The sequence below is a fragment of the Mustelus asterias genome, chromosome 7 (assembly GCF_964213995.1).
Source record: "Mustelus asterias chromosome 7, sMusAst1.hap1.1, whole genome shotgun sequence".
Classification (NCBI taxonomy): Eukaryota; Metazoa; Chordata; class Chondrichthyes; order Carcharhiniformes; family Triakidae; genus Mustelus; species Mustelus asterias.
In genome coordinates this window covers 7807553-7826645 of record NC_135807.1, presented here as the reverse complement: position 1 = coordinate 7826645, position 19093 = coordinate 7807553, and the positions used below count along the sequence as shown (strand labels likewise).

The 19093-nt window shown below is 43.4% G+C and overlaps 1 protein-coding gene across 2 annotated transcripts in view; it reads left to right on the top strand.

Moving 5' to 3' along the window:
• Positions 1-19093, top strand: part of trappc8 (trafficking protein particle complex subunit 8) — a 170873-nt gene that overhangs the window by 52075 nt on the left and 99705 nt on the right. For both annotated transcript variants that reach the window (XM_078215640.1, XM_078215641.1), the window contains 3 exons: positions 7067-7241; positions 10620-10773; positions 11772-11868. In XM_078215640.1, the coding sequence (XP_078071766.1) occupies positions 7067-7241; positions 10620-10773; positions 11772-11868 (426 nt within the window). The remainder of the gene's footprint in view (positions 1-7066; positions 7242-10619; positions 10774-11771; positions 11869-19093) is intronic.

Below are 19093 nucleotides of genomic sequence, written 5' to 3'. Positions count from 1 at the left end.
TGAGGGACTTTGTCAAACGCTTTACTAAAGTCCATATAGACAACATCCACGGCCCTTCCTTCGTCAACCATTTTGGTCACTTCTTCAAAAAACACCACCAGGTTAGTGAGGCATGACCTCCCTCTCACAAAACCATGTTGACTATCGTTAATGAGTTTATTCCTTTCTAAATACGCATACATCCTATCTCTAAGAATCTTCTCCAACAACTTCCCCACCACGGACGTCAAGCTCACCGGCCTATAATTACCCGGGTTATCCTTCCTACCCTTCTTAAATAACGGGACCACATTGGCTATCCTCCAATCCTCTGGGACCTCACCTGTGTCCAGTGACGAGACAAAGATTTGCTTCAGAGGCCCAACGATTTCACCTCTCGTCTCCCTGAGCAGCCTTGGATAGATTCCATCAGGCCCTGGGGATTTGTCAGTCTTTATATTCTCTAACAAACCTAACACTTCCTCCTTTGTAATGGAGATTTTCTCCAACGGTTCAACACTCCCCTCCGAGACACTCTCAGTCAACACATCCCTCTCCTTTGTGAATACCGACGCAAAGTATTCATTTAGGATCTCCCCTACTACTTTGGGCTCCAAGCATAAGTCCCCACTTTTGTCCCTGAGAGGTCCGATTTTTTTTCCCTAACAACCCTTTTGTTCCTAACGTATGAATAAAATGCCTTGGGATTCTCCTTAATCCTGTCTGCCAAGGACATTTCGTGACCCCTTTTTGCTCTTCTAATTCCCCGTTTGAGTATTTTCCTACTTTCATTGTACTCCTCCAGAGCTCCCTCCGTTTTTAGCTGCTTGGACCTAACATACGCCTCTCTTTTCCTTTTGACCAGTCCCTCAATTTCCCTGGTTATCCACGGTTCTCTAATCCTACCCTTCCTATCCTTCTTTTTTACAGGCACATGCTTGTCCTGTAGCCCTAACAACCGTTCCTTAAAAGACTGCCACATACCAGATGTGGATTTACCCTCAAACAGCCTCTCCCAATCAAGAGCTGCCAATTTCCGCCTGATCCCAATAAAGTTAGCCTTCCCCCAATCCAACACCTTACCCTTGGGACACCACTCATCCTTTTCCATCACTATCCTAAAGCTAACAGAATTGTGGTCACTATTTGCCACATGTTCCCCAACCAAAACTTTGAAGACCTGACCGGGCTCATTCCCCAGTACCAGGTCCAGTATAGCCCCCTCTCTAGTTGGGCTGTCCACATATTGTTCCAACGAACCCTCCTGTACACATTTTACAAATTCCTCCCCATCCAGAGTCCCTGCCCTCAGCGATTTCCAGTCTATACCAGGGAAATTGAAGTCTCCCACTACAACAACCCTATATTTCCTGCACCTATCCAGTATCTCCTGACATATCCATTCTTCCACTTCCCTTGGGCTGTTGGGGGGCCTGTAGTACACCCCCAACATAGTGACTGCGCCTTTCCTGTTTCTAAGCTCTACCCAGAGTGACTCGCTACACGACTCCTCCGAATTGTCCTCCCTCTGCACCGCTGTAATATGCTCTCCAACCAATACCGCTACTCCCCCACCTCTTTTGGCCCCTCTGTCTCGCCTAAAACACTTGTACCCTGGAATATTCAGCTGCCAGTCCTGTCCCTCTTTCAACCAAGTCTCTGTCACCGCAACCACATCCAAATTCCTCGTGCGCATTAAGGCCCCAAGTTCGTCTGTTTTACCTGCTACGCTCCTTGCATTGAAGTATAAGCACTCCAGACCCCCAGGCTCAGTGAGGTCGTCCTCCCCCAGAGTGCTCTTCTTCTTTGCCAGCCTTGTCCCAGCCCCAAGCTCGTCCCCAGCCACCACACTTATAGACCTAATAGTTTGATCCCCACCCCCCTGCCATACTAGTTTAAACCCCCCCGAACTGCACTAGCAAAGCTCCCAGCCAGGATATTTGTGCCCTTCCAACTTAGTTGTGACCCCTCCCTCTTGTACAGGTGCCATCCTCTCCTGAAAACCTCCCATTGGTCTATGAAAATTAAGCCCTCCCTCCTGGACCAGTCCTTTAGCCAGGCATTCATTTGAACCAACTCCCTATTCTTAGCCTCACTGGCACGAGGCATTGGGAGCAGCCCAGAGATGGCCACCCTAGTGACCCTACTTTTTAACCTATTTCCCAACTCCCTGAATTGCTCTCTTAGGACCCCCCTACTCTTCCTATCTACGTCATTTCCACCAATGTGTATAATGACATCCGTTTCTTTATCTTCCCCTTTTAATATGCCTCCTATCCGCTCGGAGACATCCGTGACCCCAGCACCAGGTAGGCAGACTACCATCCTGGAGTCCCGTTCGCCCCCACAGAATCGCCTGTCTGTCCCTCTAACTGATGCATCCCCCACCACTATCGCTCTCCTAACCCCTCTGTTCCCTTTCCGGGCCACAGAGCCTGACTGTGTGCCAGTGACCTGGTCACTGTGTCTTACCCCTGGAGAGGCACACTCCTCCACACTATCTAAAACAATGTACCTGTTTTGGTGTGGGACAACCACAGGTGACCCCTCTTCTAACTGTCCACTCCCCTCCCCTCTCACACCTGTCACCAAGCTCTTCCTATTTTGAGAGACCACCACTGGAGTCCTCCCTTGTACTTTACCCTTCTGCCCTTTACTCCTCCTAACTGTGACCCACGTGTCATTCTCCCGATGCCCCGGTGTAACTAGTTGCCTATAACTGCTGTCAATTTTTCTCCCATTTTCCCTGACTAGGCTAAGGTCAGCGATCTGCAGCTCCAGTTCCCTAACACGGTGAAAGGCAAATTTTGTTTATATTGCACTGAAGAAAATGTTATTTTAGTATTTATGGGGTTTATTGTGTTATTTTGCGCAGCAGGTCTGTGGGGGTGTGTGTTAATTAAACTGAGGAATGCAGGGTTTAGAGCATAAGTGTCTAGATGTAAAAAGCAGTCAGTTGAAATGAATGAGGCTGGTTCTGCGGGTATATATGCCATGGGTATACATTTCCATGAGATAATGAAGCTTGTTGTGTTCAGTTGTTAAATTTCAAAGGGAATTACAGCTGTGAAAATATCATAAATCAGGCAGGGTTATTCAACTTTATTTTATCCAAGAGTGCAGGCCAAAAGGAGAACAAAAGATTTTCTTCATCTGGGAAAGGTAAATTTCAAAGAAGGTTAACGATAATGGGAAAAGATGAAAGTGGGAAAAATATTCAGATGTGAGCTGTGTTTGAGTGGTCATAGGAGCTGGGACATTATGGTGTAGTTGTATAAGTCATTGGTGAGGCCTCAGAATCCCTACAGTGCAGAAGGAGGCCATTCGGCCCATCGAGTCTGCACCGACCACAAATCCACCCAGGCCCTATCTCCATAATCCCATGCATTTACCGTAGCTAATCCCCCTGACACTAAGGGGCAATTTAGCATGGCCAAACTACCTAACCCACACAACTTTGGACTGTGGGAGGAAACCAGAGCACTTGGAGGAAACCTGCGCAGACACGGGGAAAATATGCAGACTCCACACAGACAGTGACCCAAGCCGGGAATCGAACCCGAGTCCCATGTGAAGTATTGTGTACGGTTTTGGTCACCCTGTTATAGGAAAGAAATTGATAAACTGGAAAGAGTGCAAAGAAGATTTACGAGAATGTTGTTGGAACTAGTGGGTCTGAGTTAGAGGGAGTGGTTGGTTAGGCCAGGTCTTTATTCCTTTGAACGTAGGAGAATGGGGAGGGGTGACCTTATTTAGATGCATAAAATCACGAGGGGCACAGTCTTTTTCCCAGGGTAGGGGAATTGAAAACTAAAGAGCATAGGTTTAAGATGAGAGGCGAAAGATTTAAAAGGGACCCGAGGGGCAACTTCACGCAGAGGGTGGTGTGTGTACGGAATGAGTTGCCAGAGGAAGTGGCTGAGGCAGGTTCAATACCAACATATAAAAAACATTTGGGTAAGTACATGGATGGGAAATTAAAAGAGTGACATAGAACATAGAACAGTACAGCACAGAACAGGCCCTTCGGCCCACGATGTTGTGCCGAGCTTTATCTGAAACCAAGATCAAGCTATCCCACTCCCTATCATCCTGGTGTGCTCCATGTGCCTATCCAATAACCGCTTAAATGTTCCTAAAGTGTCTGACTCCACTATCACTGCAGGCAGTCCATTCCACACCCCAACCACTCTCTGCGTAAAGAACCTACCTCTGATATCCTTCCTGTATCTCCCACCACGAACCCTATAGTTATGTCCCCTTGTAATAGCTCCATCCACCCGAGGAAATAGTCTTTGAACGTTCACTCTATCTATCCCCTTCATCATTTTATGAACCTCTATTAACTCTCCCCTCAGCCTCCTCCGCTCCAGAGAGAACAGCCCTAGCTCCCTCAACCTTTCCTCATAAGACCTACCCTCCAAACCAGGCAGCATCCTGGTAAATCTCCTCTGCACTCTTTCCAGCGCTTCCACATCCTCCTTATAGTGAGGTGACCAGAACTGCACACAATATTCCAAATGTGGTCTCACCAAGGTCCTGTACAGTTGCAGCATAACCCCACGGCTCTTAAACTCCAACCCCCTGTTGATAAAAGCTAACACACTATAGGCCTTCTTCACAGCTCTATCCATTTGAGTGGCAACCTTTAGAGATCTGTGGATATGGACCCCAAGATCTCTCTGTTCCTCCACAGTCTTCAGAACCCTACCTTTGACCCTGTAATCCACATTTAAATTAGTCCTACCAAAATGAATCACCTCACATTTATCAGGGTTAAACTCCATTTGCCATTTTTCAGCCCAGCTTTGCATCCTTGGGCAATTGGGACTAGCTCAGAGACCACCACGGTCAGCATGGACTGGTATTGCTCGATGACTCTACGTAAGACCTAGAGTGTGCTCTATGCTGAGAACAGGAGCTGTGAAGAAACAAAGGGGGCAGACAACCTTCCAACCAAAGTGTCAGCTTTTGCAGAAAGTAGTTTTAAAATCAGCTACCCAGTTATGCCAGGAAAGTCTTGAGGCTGCAAGCAGCAATTTGACTTCTGAGGTTCGAAGTTCCACCACAGTGGAAGCAAGGAGTAAAATGTCTCACTAAAGTTGTAGTAGCTTGACATTGGGAATTTTGATTTACTGCATTTCTACATTTAAACAATCTAGAAGGGATTGTTGCACAAAGGGGTGTTTGTGTGACATTTACTCAGTAGGAAATTCATTTTTGTGGGAGTGTTCTGTAAGACTAATTGTAACCGTGTAAACTAAATCTTGTTTGTCTTTTATTTTGTTTTAATTTAATATTTAAAATCTGTTACTGGGGAAGTTGTGGCTCCTGACTTCAGTACACGTATCGTCTTGTGGTCAAAGTACAAATTAAGTGTTGTGATAGCTTGCAAGCTTTCCCTCAGTGCTGTGCAAACCAAACACCAATCACCTGGCCGATCTTAATAACACGAGTTCTGGCAGCAACCTCTGTATGTTAAGGGGTGGGTGCTTATGTTACTGGACTAGTAATCCAGGGATCTGGACTAATGATCCGGGACATGAACTTGAATTCCGCGAGCAGTCTAAACAAATCTAGAATAAAATGCTATATCAGCAATGGTGGCAGTGAAACTGGAATTATCATAAAAATCCATCTGGTACAATTCCGGGAAGAAAGCCTGTCATCGACACCCAATTTGGCTGGTGTGATTCCAGTCTCCAAGCAATGTGGTTCACTCTTGACTTTCCTCACATTTATCTAGACGGCAGCTCACCATCACCTCCGAGGGTCATTAGGGAAGGGCAATAAATACCAGCATTGTCAGTGACGCCCACATCTACTGAATGGATTGCTTCACTGGTGAAGCTAGTTGATACTTGCTGATTTATGAAAGCTCGTTGTCTGCATTTTATGGGATTATGTTGTAAATTCTGGACTTCAAGTCTGTACTGAGTGATTATTATTTCTTATTGTACTATTACCAAAATTCTTCTGTAGGGTTGGAAACTTTATTCCAGCATTTGATTTTACTTTTGCTTTAATAAATCCATATTTGCAGTTCAGACTTGGAAAGGTTCCTATTTATGTTGAGTGGGTAAGATGAAGCTTTCCTTCGTTTTCCTATTAATTCACTTTCAAGAGACTTAATAGACTTAATAGTTAATAGACTTGGCATATACATTCAAAATATAATGCTTCCATAAAATTGATTCAGGCTTTGTATTTTGTTCAGTCAAGCATCCGCTGTGGAATTCCAGCCGAAATATCTAAATGAAACAACTTGGATATTTACTTACTTGGAGGTTTAATTTAGATTTAAGTTTATATTGGCTAGGGGTGAGATTGTGTGACTTCTATATGTCTGCACGGATAGACATCTTGGTGCAAATGGAACTCAAATCCCATACTGGATTTCAGTTTGTTGTGCATCAGTGACATCTTAACCCAAGTCCCTCATGTTAGGGAATTGAAGTGGGGGAGAGGGGGGGGGAAGAATTGGTTTTATACCACCTTCATTTAAGTTGGAAACTCAAGGTCCTTGCCAGCGTGTGACGTACCTTTGAGCGTGGATGCTGTTGTATTGTAGGAAACGCAGCCGCCAGTCTCAGTTTTGTGCTCAGGTCTCTGGTGTGGGACTTGAACCCACAACCTTGCAAATTAGGTGTAAGAGTGGTGCAACTCAGCCACAGCTGGTAAGAAGTCTCTTTTGGTGAAGAGGTCTGTCTCCTCTGCTGTGGAGCTGATACTTTGGTTGCATTCAACAGCTTCCTCTTTTTGTTACACATTCATTCTGGTCTCTTGCACATTGGCTAACTTAAGTCCCCCCTCCTGCTACATGCCTTAGAACTGCAATGCATGGAGAATAGGACCCATCATTTCCATACCACAAACTTGACCTGCATTGGGACTTTGGCATCAGCCTTTCTGTGGTGATGGCCTCAGTTGAAGAACAGCAAGTATTAGTAATTGGCGCATCAGAGTTAGCAAATGTTATTTTTCCTGTATTCTAAGAGCCAAACCAAAGGTGACTCATCAGTCTATTACACTTAAAAATTCATCTTAAATTATTTGTGAAGTGCTTTCCTTAACAGTGTTCCTTAAGGCATGCTTGTGGCCTCTTCGAGGGATCCTGACCCAGTGGACCAGTTTTTGAAGTTATCACAAGAGCAACATCGTATTCAACATAGTAGTGACTACTCCTACCCAAAGTGGTTTATTCCAAATACATTGAAATATTATGTTTTACTCCATGATGTTGGTGAAGGGGAGGAACAAAGGTAAAAAAAATTGCGATTTTGACAGTTCCTCAATGTTGAAATGTTCCCTTCAAACTCTAGAATCCATAAAACGGGATGAAGCTTGAAGGAGATGGACAGTCAGTTTCTGTTTAACTAATTCATCCAGAGGGTGGTCCATAGACTGAATACACTGTCTGAAAAAGGTGCACCCAATGAGTAAATGTTTAGCGTTCGGCTGTGGAAAAGACAATAGTGATCTGAAGATTCTAGTGATTGTCCTGATGAGTGCAAGACAAAAGCTTTGACAAATTGTCTGTTTACATCAATGCTGATCAACACAGTCGATGGGTTTTCCTAAGCCATGGCCCAAAGGTCCTTTTCTGCATTAGTTTCAGCTCAGACCAAGTTAGAAAATACTTGTTATCACAACTTGACTCACCTGAGCCTTTCTGTAATGGACAGGATGCTATATTTCATGGTTGAAGTAAGAGCGGTTAAGGTGAGTGGATAGTGTGGCTAGTACTGGATAGTGTGGGAGGCTAATGAAATCATTTCAAGGATGCTTGTCCATTGGCAGCTCTTTAGTGTTACTATATTTAAAAAATATGCTACAGAGGTAAAGTCATGGGCCACACTGTTTCTGTATGGGAACTCTAATCCAATAAAATATGATGTGGAGTTGCCGGCGTTAGACTGGTGTAGGCACAGTAAGTAGTTTCACAACACCAGGTTAAAATCTCAACAGGTTTATTTGGTAGCACGAGCTTTTGGAGCCCTGCTCCTTCATCAAGTCGCATCATCTTCATCAGGACTCACCTGATGAGGGAGCAGCGCTCCAAAAGCTCGTGCTGCCAAATAAACCTGTTGGACTTTAACCTGGTGTTGTGAGACTACTTAGAATAAAATGATTTTTCTTTGCCTGATTCTCTGCTTGGTCTTGGCTCGTGTCTAACCTCTGGGATGGTTTCAGATGTCTTTGGCCTAAAGAGACGAGGAGCCTTGGGCAGTGACCGCTCCTTTATGATATAGGGAGACCAGTAATTGACCCTTGGGCTCTGTTCTTATTGAAGTGGCTTGCTGACCTTTTATTCATGCACGTTGAGTTTGAATGGAACTACAAAGTCAAGAGCTTCTGCAACGGAAAGAAGACATAAGGTCACAAAACACACTGGGTCAATTACTAATAAAGCACTTCAAAACAACTGCCAGAGAGAGTTTACATTTAAAACATAAATGAGGAAAATAAAATTTTGTTTCCAAGCTTAACTAACCTCATGGGTGAAGAAACTAGGTTGGAGAAGTTGAAAAGGAAATGTCCTGTTGATGAATTATTACTGCTGGGCATTGGAACAGACTTGGGCAGCCAAATAGTTTAATCCTGTTCTGATGAAAAGGTTTGAATCATTATTCATTTGTGTAGGAGCAATTCATTTGAAAAATTGATATACTAGTAAGTTGGATGCCCTTTTTTTGATACATGATCGCTGGTGGTTCACAATGTGCAATAATGTCTAAAATTCAATCAATTATTAAAAATAATGGTTCTGTTCATCGGTCCCACAAGATCACTTCTTGTTTCGAATTCGAATAGTTTAATAATTGAATTAAATTTGCGCTCAAACGATCACTGTCAGAGCATTAAGTTGTGATTTACTGACTTGCGTTTTCTTAGGAAAACCCCAAAGCTGGCCCTGTCCTTGAAATTAAATTTGTTGAAGTAAGCTCGCTTCTTGAAAATAAATTTGGAGTTGACTCTGATCATTCTATGTTCCAGTAGCCATTGTCCTGAGTACTGCAAAATTGTGACCTCTGGCCTTGTGGCGATGGTTATGCAGAAAGAACAGCGCAGGAACAGGCCCTTCAGCCCTCCGAGCCTGCACCGATCGTGATGCCTGCATAAACTAAAATCTTATGTACTTATGGAGTCCGTATCCTTCCATTCCTATCCTCTTCATGTATTCATCTAGTTGCCCCTTAAATGCCTCTATCGTACCTGCTCCAACCACCTCCCTGGGCAGCGCGTTCCAGACATTCAGCACCCTCTGTGCAAAAAAAAAACTTACCTCGCACATCTTAACTTTTCCCCACACACCTCAAACTTGTGTTCCCCTAGTACTTGACTTTTCTATCCTAGGAAAGAGCATCTGACTATCCACTGCCTCTCCATGCCCCTCTTGTAAATCTTGTAACCTCTATCACGTCACCTTTCAACGTCCTATCGTTCCAGTGAGGAAAAACTGAGTTTCTCCAACCTCTCCTCATAGCTAATACCCTCCAGACCAGGCAACATCCTGGTAAACCTCTTCTGTACCCTCTCCAAAGCATCCACACCCTTCTGGGAGTGTGGTGACCAGAACTGTACAAAGTATTCTAATTGAGGCCTAACTAAGGTTCTGTTCAGCTGCAGTATGACATTTGGAAAGATATTCCAAATTTTAAGACCGGGTTTCGTTTTGTAAAACAAAGCGGAAAATGCTCGGAATACCTCGGGTCAGACAACATCTGGGGAAAATGAAACAGAATTCATGTTTCAAAACTGTTCAGATGAAACATTTTAAGAAGAGACTTTTGATAGGCTTGGGTTGTTTTTGTTGGAGCAGAGAAAACTGAAGGGCGACCTGATCAAGGTGTACAAATTTGAGGAGCACTGATAGGGAGCAACTGTTCCCCTTAGTCGAAGGGTCAGTCACAAGGGGATGTGGGTTCTGAGGTTTAGGGGGATGATAGGCAAATCTTTTTTGGCTGAGAGGGTGGTGGAGGCAAGTTGCTTCACATCCTTTTAAAAAGTACCTGGATGACCACTTGGCACATCATAACATTCAGGGCTTTGGCCAAGCTCTGCTAAATGGGATGAGGTGGGAGGTCAGTTGTTTCTCATGTACTGGTGCAGGCTCAATGGGCCAAAGAGTCTCTTCTACACTGTGAGATTCTACAAAGGCCACGGGTCTGAAATATTTCTATTTTGCTCTCCACAGATGTTGTCAGATCCCCAGCATATTTCAGCACTTTGTTTCCGATTTGCAGTATTTGAGTTTTGCAAACTTTTGCACAATGGCATTGGAAGGTCTTAGTCTGGAGTATTTAAAAATGTGTGAAAATATACCAAATGTCAGGTTTGCAGTCCTCTTCTTGACTGGCAGTGTCTCTGTTGGAAAATGGGTATTTTAATAATTACGATTAATTATGAAGTTATTTTTACATTAGATTTCTTCTTGCCTGTGGCTTTGTGGAACCATTTTGATATAGACATGTAACCTTGTACATCTATAAATATTCTACTTGTCCATTACTTATACACGTGAATACTGGCCTAGATGGGCAGCATTTGGTTTCACCATTTCATTTTCTTGTTTCACTGTCCGAATAATATTTCTGACTTAAACCACGGTAACATCTGTGTTCTAACGTATCCTGCAGAGCTGAATCAGTTTATGAAGAAATGAAGCAGAGATATGGGACACAAGGTTGCTATTTGCTGAAGTTTAACTCTCGAATACCATCAAGTGGAGCAGATGAGCAGATCCCTGACCCTTGGAGTCAGTATTTGAATCGAAATAATTTGCAAAACCAGGTAGGCATCTTGAGATCAACATCTTTAGGGTGACACGGTGGCAGTGTTTAACACTGCTGTCTCACAGCGCCAGGGACCCGGGTTCGATTCCCGGCTTGGGTCACTGTCTGTGCAGATGCTGCACATTTTCCCTGTGTCTGCATGGGTTTCCTCCGGGTGCTTCGGTTTCCTCCCACAGTCCGAAAGACATGCTGGTTAGGTGCATTGGCTGTGCTAAATTCTCCCTCCGTGTACCCGAACAGGCGTCGGAGTGTGGCGACTAGGGGATTTTCACAGTAACTTCATTGCAGTGTTAATGTAAGTCTACTTGTGACACTAATAAATGAACTTAGACTGACCTAGCTTCCCAGTTAATGAATTAATTTTGAAATCTAGTCAGTTTCTTTTGGAAAATAGAGCAGTCTATTTGCTTATAGTAAATTCCCAAGAACAACAATGAAATAAGTCACCAGCAAATCTGTAGGTGGAGGATTAAATGTCGCCCGATAGCAGTGGAAGAACTTTCGTGCTGTGTGGATCATGTGGAAGAAGTGGTTTAATGTCTCATCTAAAAGATAACACTTCAGTGCTCTGCATTTGGCAGTGAGGTCCGTTTTAAAAGATAAATAACAGCTCGAGTTGTCAGCTGTGTTTCTAACACTGTTTGAACTTTTCAGTTATATTATTTACTTGCTGAAGTGTGTACTTTCAAGTGTACTGTATGTTGAAAGCATTGGGTGCACTATGACCCGCAACAGAGTAAAGCCCTAACTTAACTGAATCCCTTACTCCATAACGTTGTCCTTGTGGCCTCAAGTAAAATTGTCATTTTGCTCCATAGACTCCAAACTGCTTAACTTGCATGAAGCCACAATGTTGTTGTTGTATTCAAGAGGCAACCCTCATCCCATTGGAGGCTGGAGCCAGATCTTAACCAGTATTCTTAGTTGCATATTTGAGTGTGCGTGGCTTTTTAAATGTTAAGATATATTGAACTTGTCTCTTCCTTTTTCTTGAAGGAAATATGTGAAGGTGGTCTTGTTCCGCTTCTCAACCAGAATAAAGAAAATAGTACAAATGCACTAGAGCTGGATGGATTGGACAACTCAATCAATGGTAATGTCATACCAGACAGTTATCTCTTTTGGGAGTGTTATTTGAGAAGGAGTAATGGTTAAAGTTAATCATGTTTACCCCCACGAACAATTTAATCTTGCGTACCCCTTTTCAAGTGGCAAACCGATTGAATTCCATTTTGCAGCCATAACTTGCACATGCAGAAGCCAAACATAGTGGACAATGTTGGAAATACATCAGTCAGCCTATGTAAACACGAGACGAGTTCATGTTTGGGTGGATTCTCCAACAGACCTGAAAGAGATTGGCAAAAAAATTTAAGTTGCGGCACAGACATCAGGGGGCGGGGTTGCAAAACAGGTTCTTCATTCACAGGGAACGCTCAGCCTGCAAACATCACTTGTATCATTTGAGTTTTCAACTGGTGAGGCAATGAAGAGGCCAGTGAACAATTAGTTGCCAAGGAGAGGCCCATTGTAATAGTCATAAAGGTTTATACCATGAAAACAGGCCCTTCGGCCCAACTTGTCCATGCTGCCTTTTTTTAAACCACTAAGCTAGTCCTAATTGCCCACATTTGGCCCATATCCCTCTATACCCATGTAACTGTCTAAACGTTTTTTAAAAGACAAAATTGTACCCGCCTCTACTACTGCCTCTGGCAGCTTGTTCCAGACACTCGCCACCCTCTTGTGAAAAAATTGCCTCTCTGGATCCTTTTGTATCTCTCCCCTCTCACCTTAAACCTGTAGTTTTAGACTCCCCTACATGTGGGAAAAGATATTGGCTATCAAGCTGATATATGCCCCTCACTATTTATGAATGAAGAGGTAACAAAGGGGAAAAACCGGGACAAGGTTAAAAATTCAAATGCAGGAGGTCAGATGAAAAGAATGCTTTGTAATGTGATGGGTCTGCCTGTGCCGGAAAGAAACCCGTTCCCTTTGATGCAAATCTCTAGTTGGACTGCGTACTTAGTCAGTAAACCCAAACAATTTCCAGTTGTTCCAGCAGTTGTTTGCATCTTGTTAAAGGGCTGCTGCATACCAGCTCCTGTTGGTGAAACTTGTCAGGCCTCTGTAACACCTGGATGTGTTATTGGTGTCCACAGGTTAGTTTGGAGAAAATGTCAAGGCAGTGGCGCAAGTACGGAAGAAATTTATTCTGCCAGGATGAGATGCTTCACTTATGAGGAATAAATAGAATATTCCCCCACCAGACCAGAGTGGAATGAGGAAAAATGATTTATGTGCATTTTTTAAAAAATGATCTGGAGTGTTGTCAAAGTAAATACTGTAGTGGGAGGAGGCTTGTGTGGAACATACGCTGGCACAGGCCTGTTGGACCAAATGACCTGTTCCTGTGCTGAAATACTGTAACCATGGAGATGGTTCCTCCTTATTTGCATTGGTAACTAAAGTGTTTAAGATTATCATTATCAATAATTAAGGGTTTTTTTCATTCTAGGGTTTAGAACATGGAATATCCCTCCCAAAATATTGTGACAGCAGCATCAGTAATTCGAAAGTAGATAAATATTACTCTTTTTTTTTAAATGAGGGGGGCTGGACATTGGCACTAAGTGAATAGGGCTTTTAATAGAGCAAGGCGGGTGTCATTTTAGGTTGTGAATGAAGAGCAACGCATAGTCTGTTAGTATGTAAATATAATACAATCGATGCTGATTAAATCAACATTGACATAACAGTGGACTGGGTCAGCATCTGGAAAGAATCTGATTTCAGAGTTCAGCTGGCGATCATAAACAACACATGCTCTGCTGTTTAGCCCATTGATTAGATAGCACTGTACTCCACTGACGGCTATCCAGTATCTCTATTCCTTCAGGAAAACCTTTTCAAAGCTAAAAGCATGGAAGTAGAGGATTACCCAAACAGTGGTTACAAAGACAATTGCTTTCAAGCGGGATATCTCGTTAAATGCTGAGCAAGCCAGATTTGGTTTCTGAACTTTGTATCTACTACTGAAATAAACCAACTTTAAGAGCTTGTTCTTATTTTTCTAGTTGAAAAGTAAAATGAATGTAGGTGTATACTATTGCCTTGTACAGAAGGGCATTTAGTTTTAAATTGTTCAGTTTGGACATGGGAACCCTCTCCCACTCGTTTTATAATTAAGTTTTTATTAAAGGGTGAATGAGTCATTGTCATAGAGGTTTACAGCATGGAAACAGGCCCTTTGGCCCAAGTTGTCCATGCCGTCCTTTTTTTTAAACCCCTAAGCTAGTCCCAATTGCCCCCCATTGGCCCATATTCCTCTGTACCCATCTTGCCTATGTAACTGTCTAAATGCTTTTTCAAAGACAAAATTGTACCTGTCTCTACTACTACCTCTGGCAGCTTGTTCCAGACACTCACCACCCTCTGAAAAAATTGCCCCTCTGCACCCTTTTGTGTCTCTCCCCACTCAACTTAAACCTATGCCTTCTAGTTTTAGACTCCCCTACCTTTGGGAAAAGATATTGACTATCTAGCTGATCTATGCCCCTCAGAATGCTCTTTTGTCCAGTCTTGTTGCTGTCTTCCCTTAGAATTGCTGTTGCCCTATTTATCGGAAAGAGATTACAAAAGCAAAGTCAGTAATCGCATTTCCTATCCTGTTATTATGTTGTCCTGAGATATTGTGGCTGTTTATTGAAGCAGATTACTTATTGGGTTAATGTCTTCAAAACCTTAGATCATGGGGTGAGTGACTGAGAATTAGACATGAAGTAATTTTTGGGGTAAAAGGTTTTTTTCTGTCATCCACACAGTCACAGCTGCATTTGTATGGTATCTTGAATGAAAAATAAGAGATTTTCCATCTATGATGCCTCCATAAGCTGAGAAGGGTCATGTAAGCGTGTGCTATTGATGAATTAAACTATTAAAATTCTTTCAAAGATAACATTAGAAATTAGAAGCAGTGGTAGGCCATTCGGCCCTTCATGCCTGCTCTGTCCATTTTTGATCATGGCTGATCATTGAATTCAATATCCTGATCCTCTTTTCCCCCTTTTCCCTCTGTATCCCTTTAGCCCCTAGAGCTCTTTTTAATTTCTTCTTGAAATCACACAATGTTTTGGCCTCAACCATATTCTGTGGTAGTGAATGTCACACGTTCACACTCCTGGGTGAAAACATTTCTCCTCACCATAGGTTCACAAGATTTACCCCTTATCCTCAAACTATGACCCCTAGTTCTGGACTCCCCCACCATCAGGAACATTCTTTCTGAATCTACCCTGTCTAACCCTGTTACAATTTTGAGATTCCCTCTCACTCTTAAACTCCAGTGAATATAATCCTTACCGACTTGGTCTCTCCTCATATGATAGGCCTGCTATCCCAGGAATCAGCCTGATAAATCTTCGCTGTACTCTCTCATTCGCAAGGACACCAAAACTGCACACACTACTCCAGGTGTGACCTCACCACCCTATACGATTGCAGTAAAACCTCTGTATCCCTATACTCAAATCCCCTCGCTATGGTACAGTGGTTAGCACTGCCGCCTCACAGCACCAGGGACCCAGGTTCAATTCCGGCCTTGGGTCTCTGTCCGTGTGGAGTTTCTCCCCGTGTCTGTGTGGGTTTCCTCCGGGTGCTCCGGTTTCTTCACACAGTCCAAAGATGTGCGGGTTAGGTTGATTGGCCATGCTAAATTGACCTAGCATCAGCGAGGTTAGCAGGGTAAATGTGTGGGATTACAAGAATAGGGCCTGGGTGGGATTGTGGTTGATACACTCTCGATGAGCCGAATAGTGGCCTCCTGTACTGTAGGGGTTCTATGAAGGCCTACGTACCATTTGCCGCCTTTACTGTCTGCTGTACCTGCGCGCTTGCTTTCAGCAACTGATGCACGAGGACACCAGGTCTCGTTGAGTGTCCATCTCTCTCTCAATTTACACCCGTTCAAGTAATGTCTTCCTATTATTGCTACCAAAGTGGATAACCTCACATTTATCCACATTATACTGCACATGCCCACGCAGTCTGCCTGTCCAAATCACGCTGGCGCATCTCTATTCTCTTCTCAGCTCACTCTCCCACCCAACTTTGTATCATCTGCAAATTTAGAGATAATACATTCAGCTCCCTCTTCCAAATCATTAATATGTAATGTGAACAGTGGGCATCCGAGCACACATCCCTGCGGAACCCCACCAGTCACTGCCTGCCAATCAGAAAAAGTTCCATTTATGCCAACTCTTTGCTTTTTATCTGCTAACCAGCTTTCTATCCATTCCAAGATATTACCTGCAATCCCATGTACTTTTAGGTGCGCTGGCCATGCTAAATTCTCCCTCCGTGTACCCGAACAGGCGCCGGAGTTTGGTGACTAGGGGATTTTCCACAGTAACTTCATTGCAGTGTTAATGTAAACCTACTTGTGATACTAATAAATTAACTTTAACTTTACATCATAGTCTGCTATGTGCGACCTTGTCGAAAGCCTTCTGAAAGTCTAAATAAACCACATCCACTGGTTCTCCTCCGTCAACTCTACTAGTTACACCCTCAAGAATTCCAATAGATTCGTCAAGCATGATTTCCCTTCGATAAACCCAAGCTGACTTTGTCTGATTATACCACTGCCTTCCAAATGCTGAGTTATGAAATCCTTTATATCGGACTCTAGCAACTTCCCCAGAACTGGCGTTGGGCTCAATGGTCTATAGTTCCTTGTTTTCTCTCCACCTCCCTTTTTGAATAGTGGGCTTACATTGTCCACCCTCCAATCTGTAGGAACTATTCCAGAGTCCAAAACATTTTGGAAAATAACTGCCAATGGATCTACTATTTCCAGGGCCAGTTCCTTAAATACTCCGGGATGAAGATTATCAGGACCTGGAGATTTATCCACCTTCAATCCCAAGAATTTCCCAAAAAACATTTTCCTACCGATGCTGATTTCCTTCAGCTCCTCTCTCTAAAACATCGCGACAATAAATAAGGGTGATGCAGCTGTGTAATTTTTCATAGAACATAGAATCTCTACAGTACAGAAGGAGGCCATTCAGCCCACCGAGTCTGTACCGACCACAATCCTACTCTGGTCCTATTCCTGTAACACCACGCATTTGTCCTGCTAATCCCCCTGACACACAGGGTCAATTTGGCATAGCCCATTAACCTAACCTGCACATCTCTGGACTGAGAGGAAACCGGAGCACCTGGAGGAAATCCACGCAGACACGGGGAGAGCGTGCAAACTCTGCACAGACAGTCACCCAAGGCTGGAATTGAACCCGGGTCCCTGGCACTGTGACGCAGCAGTGCTAACCATGCCGCCCCCAAAGTTTCCCAAAGACCTTAGCTCCACACAATAGAATGATGCAGAAGACCAGAGTATGCAGAGACAGGGTGCACGCAGCAGAATAGAAAGCTAGCTGGCTGCAAGACAAAGCAGAGAGTGAGGGGAAAGGTGGCATGCTGTGCAGACGAAGCTAGAAATTGGGTTTGCGCAAGGATTGCTTGTTCACAGTTTATATTTGATAATTTAGACTTGGATTCAAAAACAATTTCTAAATTGCAGATGACACCACATTTGAGGGGATTGTCACTATCAAAGAGGACTGCAGTGTGTTACCAGAAGAGGGAGACAAATTTTGCTGAATGGGTGTATGATTGGCAAATGAGTGTCAGCACAGATGAGCATGAGGTGGTATATTTTGGTAAGAAAAGTAAGGGACACCTGTTAGTCAGAATAAGAATCATCATGGGGTAAAGAAGTAAAGGGATTTAGAGGTAGAAATACAAATCAGTCTTAAGTAGTGGCATGTTAATAAGGATGTTACAAAAGCAAACCAAGCACTCGGGTTTATTTCAAGGGATAGAATTGAAAAGTCGAAGTTCTAAAGAAGTCATACAGACTCGAAACCCTACCTCTGTTTTTCGTTCCACAGATGCTGCTGAGTTTTCCAGCATTTTCTATTTTTATTTCTCATTTCCAGCATCCACCGTATTTGCTTTTATTATAGTTGAGAAGTTAAACTGAACCTGTCAAACTTTGGACCACATTCGGAGTACTTTGTGCAATTCAGGTTGCCATTTTATAGAAAGGCACTGGAGAGAATGCTGGATGTTGGGTGCTACCTATCAGGAAAGAGTAGATGTGTTGGGTCTGTTTTCTCCTGGATGGAGAAGGCTGAGGTGTGATCTAGTCAAGGTCTTCAGAATTATGAAAGGGATTTTCTGGAGTAGACGGAGAATATTTTCCCTGGTGTGGCAGAGCAATGCAAGGGGCCATCAATATATAACTGTCACCAAGAAACCAATAAGGAATTGGGAAGAAACGTCTTCAGCCTGAGAATGTGTAACTCGCTCCCACGGAGCGGAGTTGAGGAACATGGTACATATGCATTTAAGGAGAAGCTGGATAAACATGAGGGGAAAAGGGAATAAACCTTACAGTGCAGAAGGAGGCCATTCAGCTCATCTAGTCTGCACCGACCCTCTGAAAGAGCACTCCGGTTACCTCGGGCCACTCTCCTATCCTCTCACTGTAACCTCGTGCATTAACCATGGCTAATCCATCTGAAAGAACCATAGAATAGAGGGTTCTGCTGATCGTTAAATGAGGAAGGATGGGAGGAAGCTCAAGTGGGACATCATTGCTGGCATAGATTGGGTGGGCTGAATGGCCTGTTTCCATACTGTATGTCCCATGTACTTCCTTTCAGTTAACCTTTTTTCCATAATAGTGGTTCTCATTTTTAATCTAAATGCAGTGCGCACATTCCTGCCATTTACTTGTAATATTTTTCCTTTCCTCTACTGAGTATTAAAATATAAACGGAGATTGGTGCATAAAAGCTGGCAAGACACAGCAACAGCAGAGTTAGGAAGGGAATGCTATTTCTGCAGCATCGTTAATTCATGTTCCAGTTGGTCTGTTAATTTATGAATTTGCCCCCGTCTATTCAAAAAAACTCCTGTTGCTTTTTATGGGGCAAAGGTAGGAAAACTAAATTTAGCCTGTGTAGATAGCAATGATTTCATTCAATGACAGAACAGGCTTGAGGGGCTGAATTGCCTATTCCTGTTTATTTACACATCCAATCCTGTGCCTCACCGTCCTGTGAATCTTGAGCTTCAGAGATACTAGCAGTTCAATTTATTTATCGACTGGTGTTTATTTAGTTCCGCTGCAGCTTTCATTTTTTTGTTAGTGGTGACGTGTGTAGCTTGTACTGGTTTCTATGGATGCACTTTCCCTGCTGTGTTTGTCAAAAATACAAAATGGTGAATGCAGTGGAATT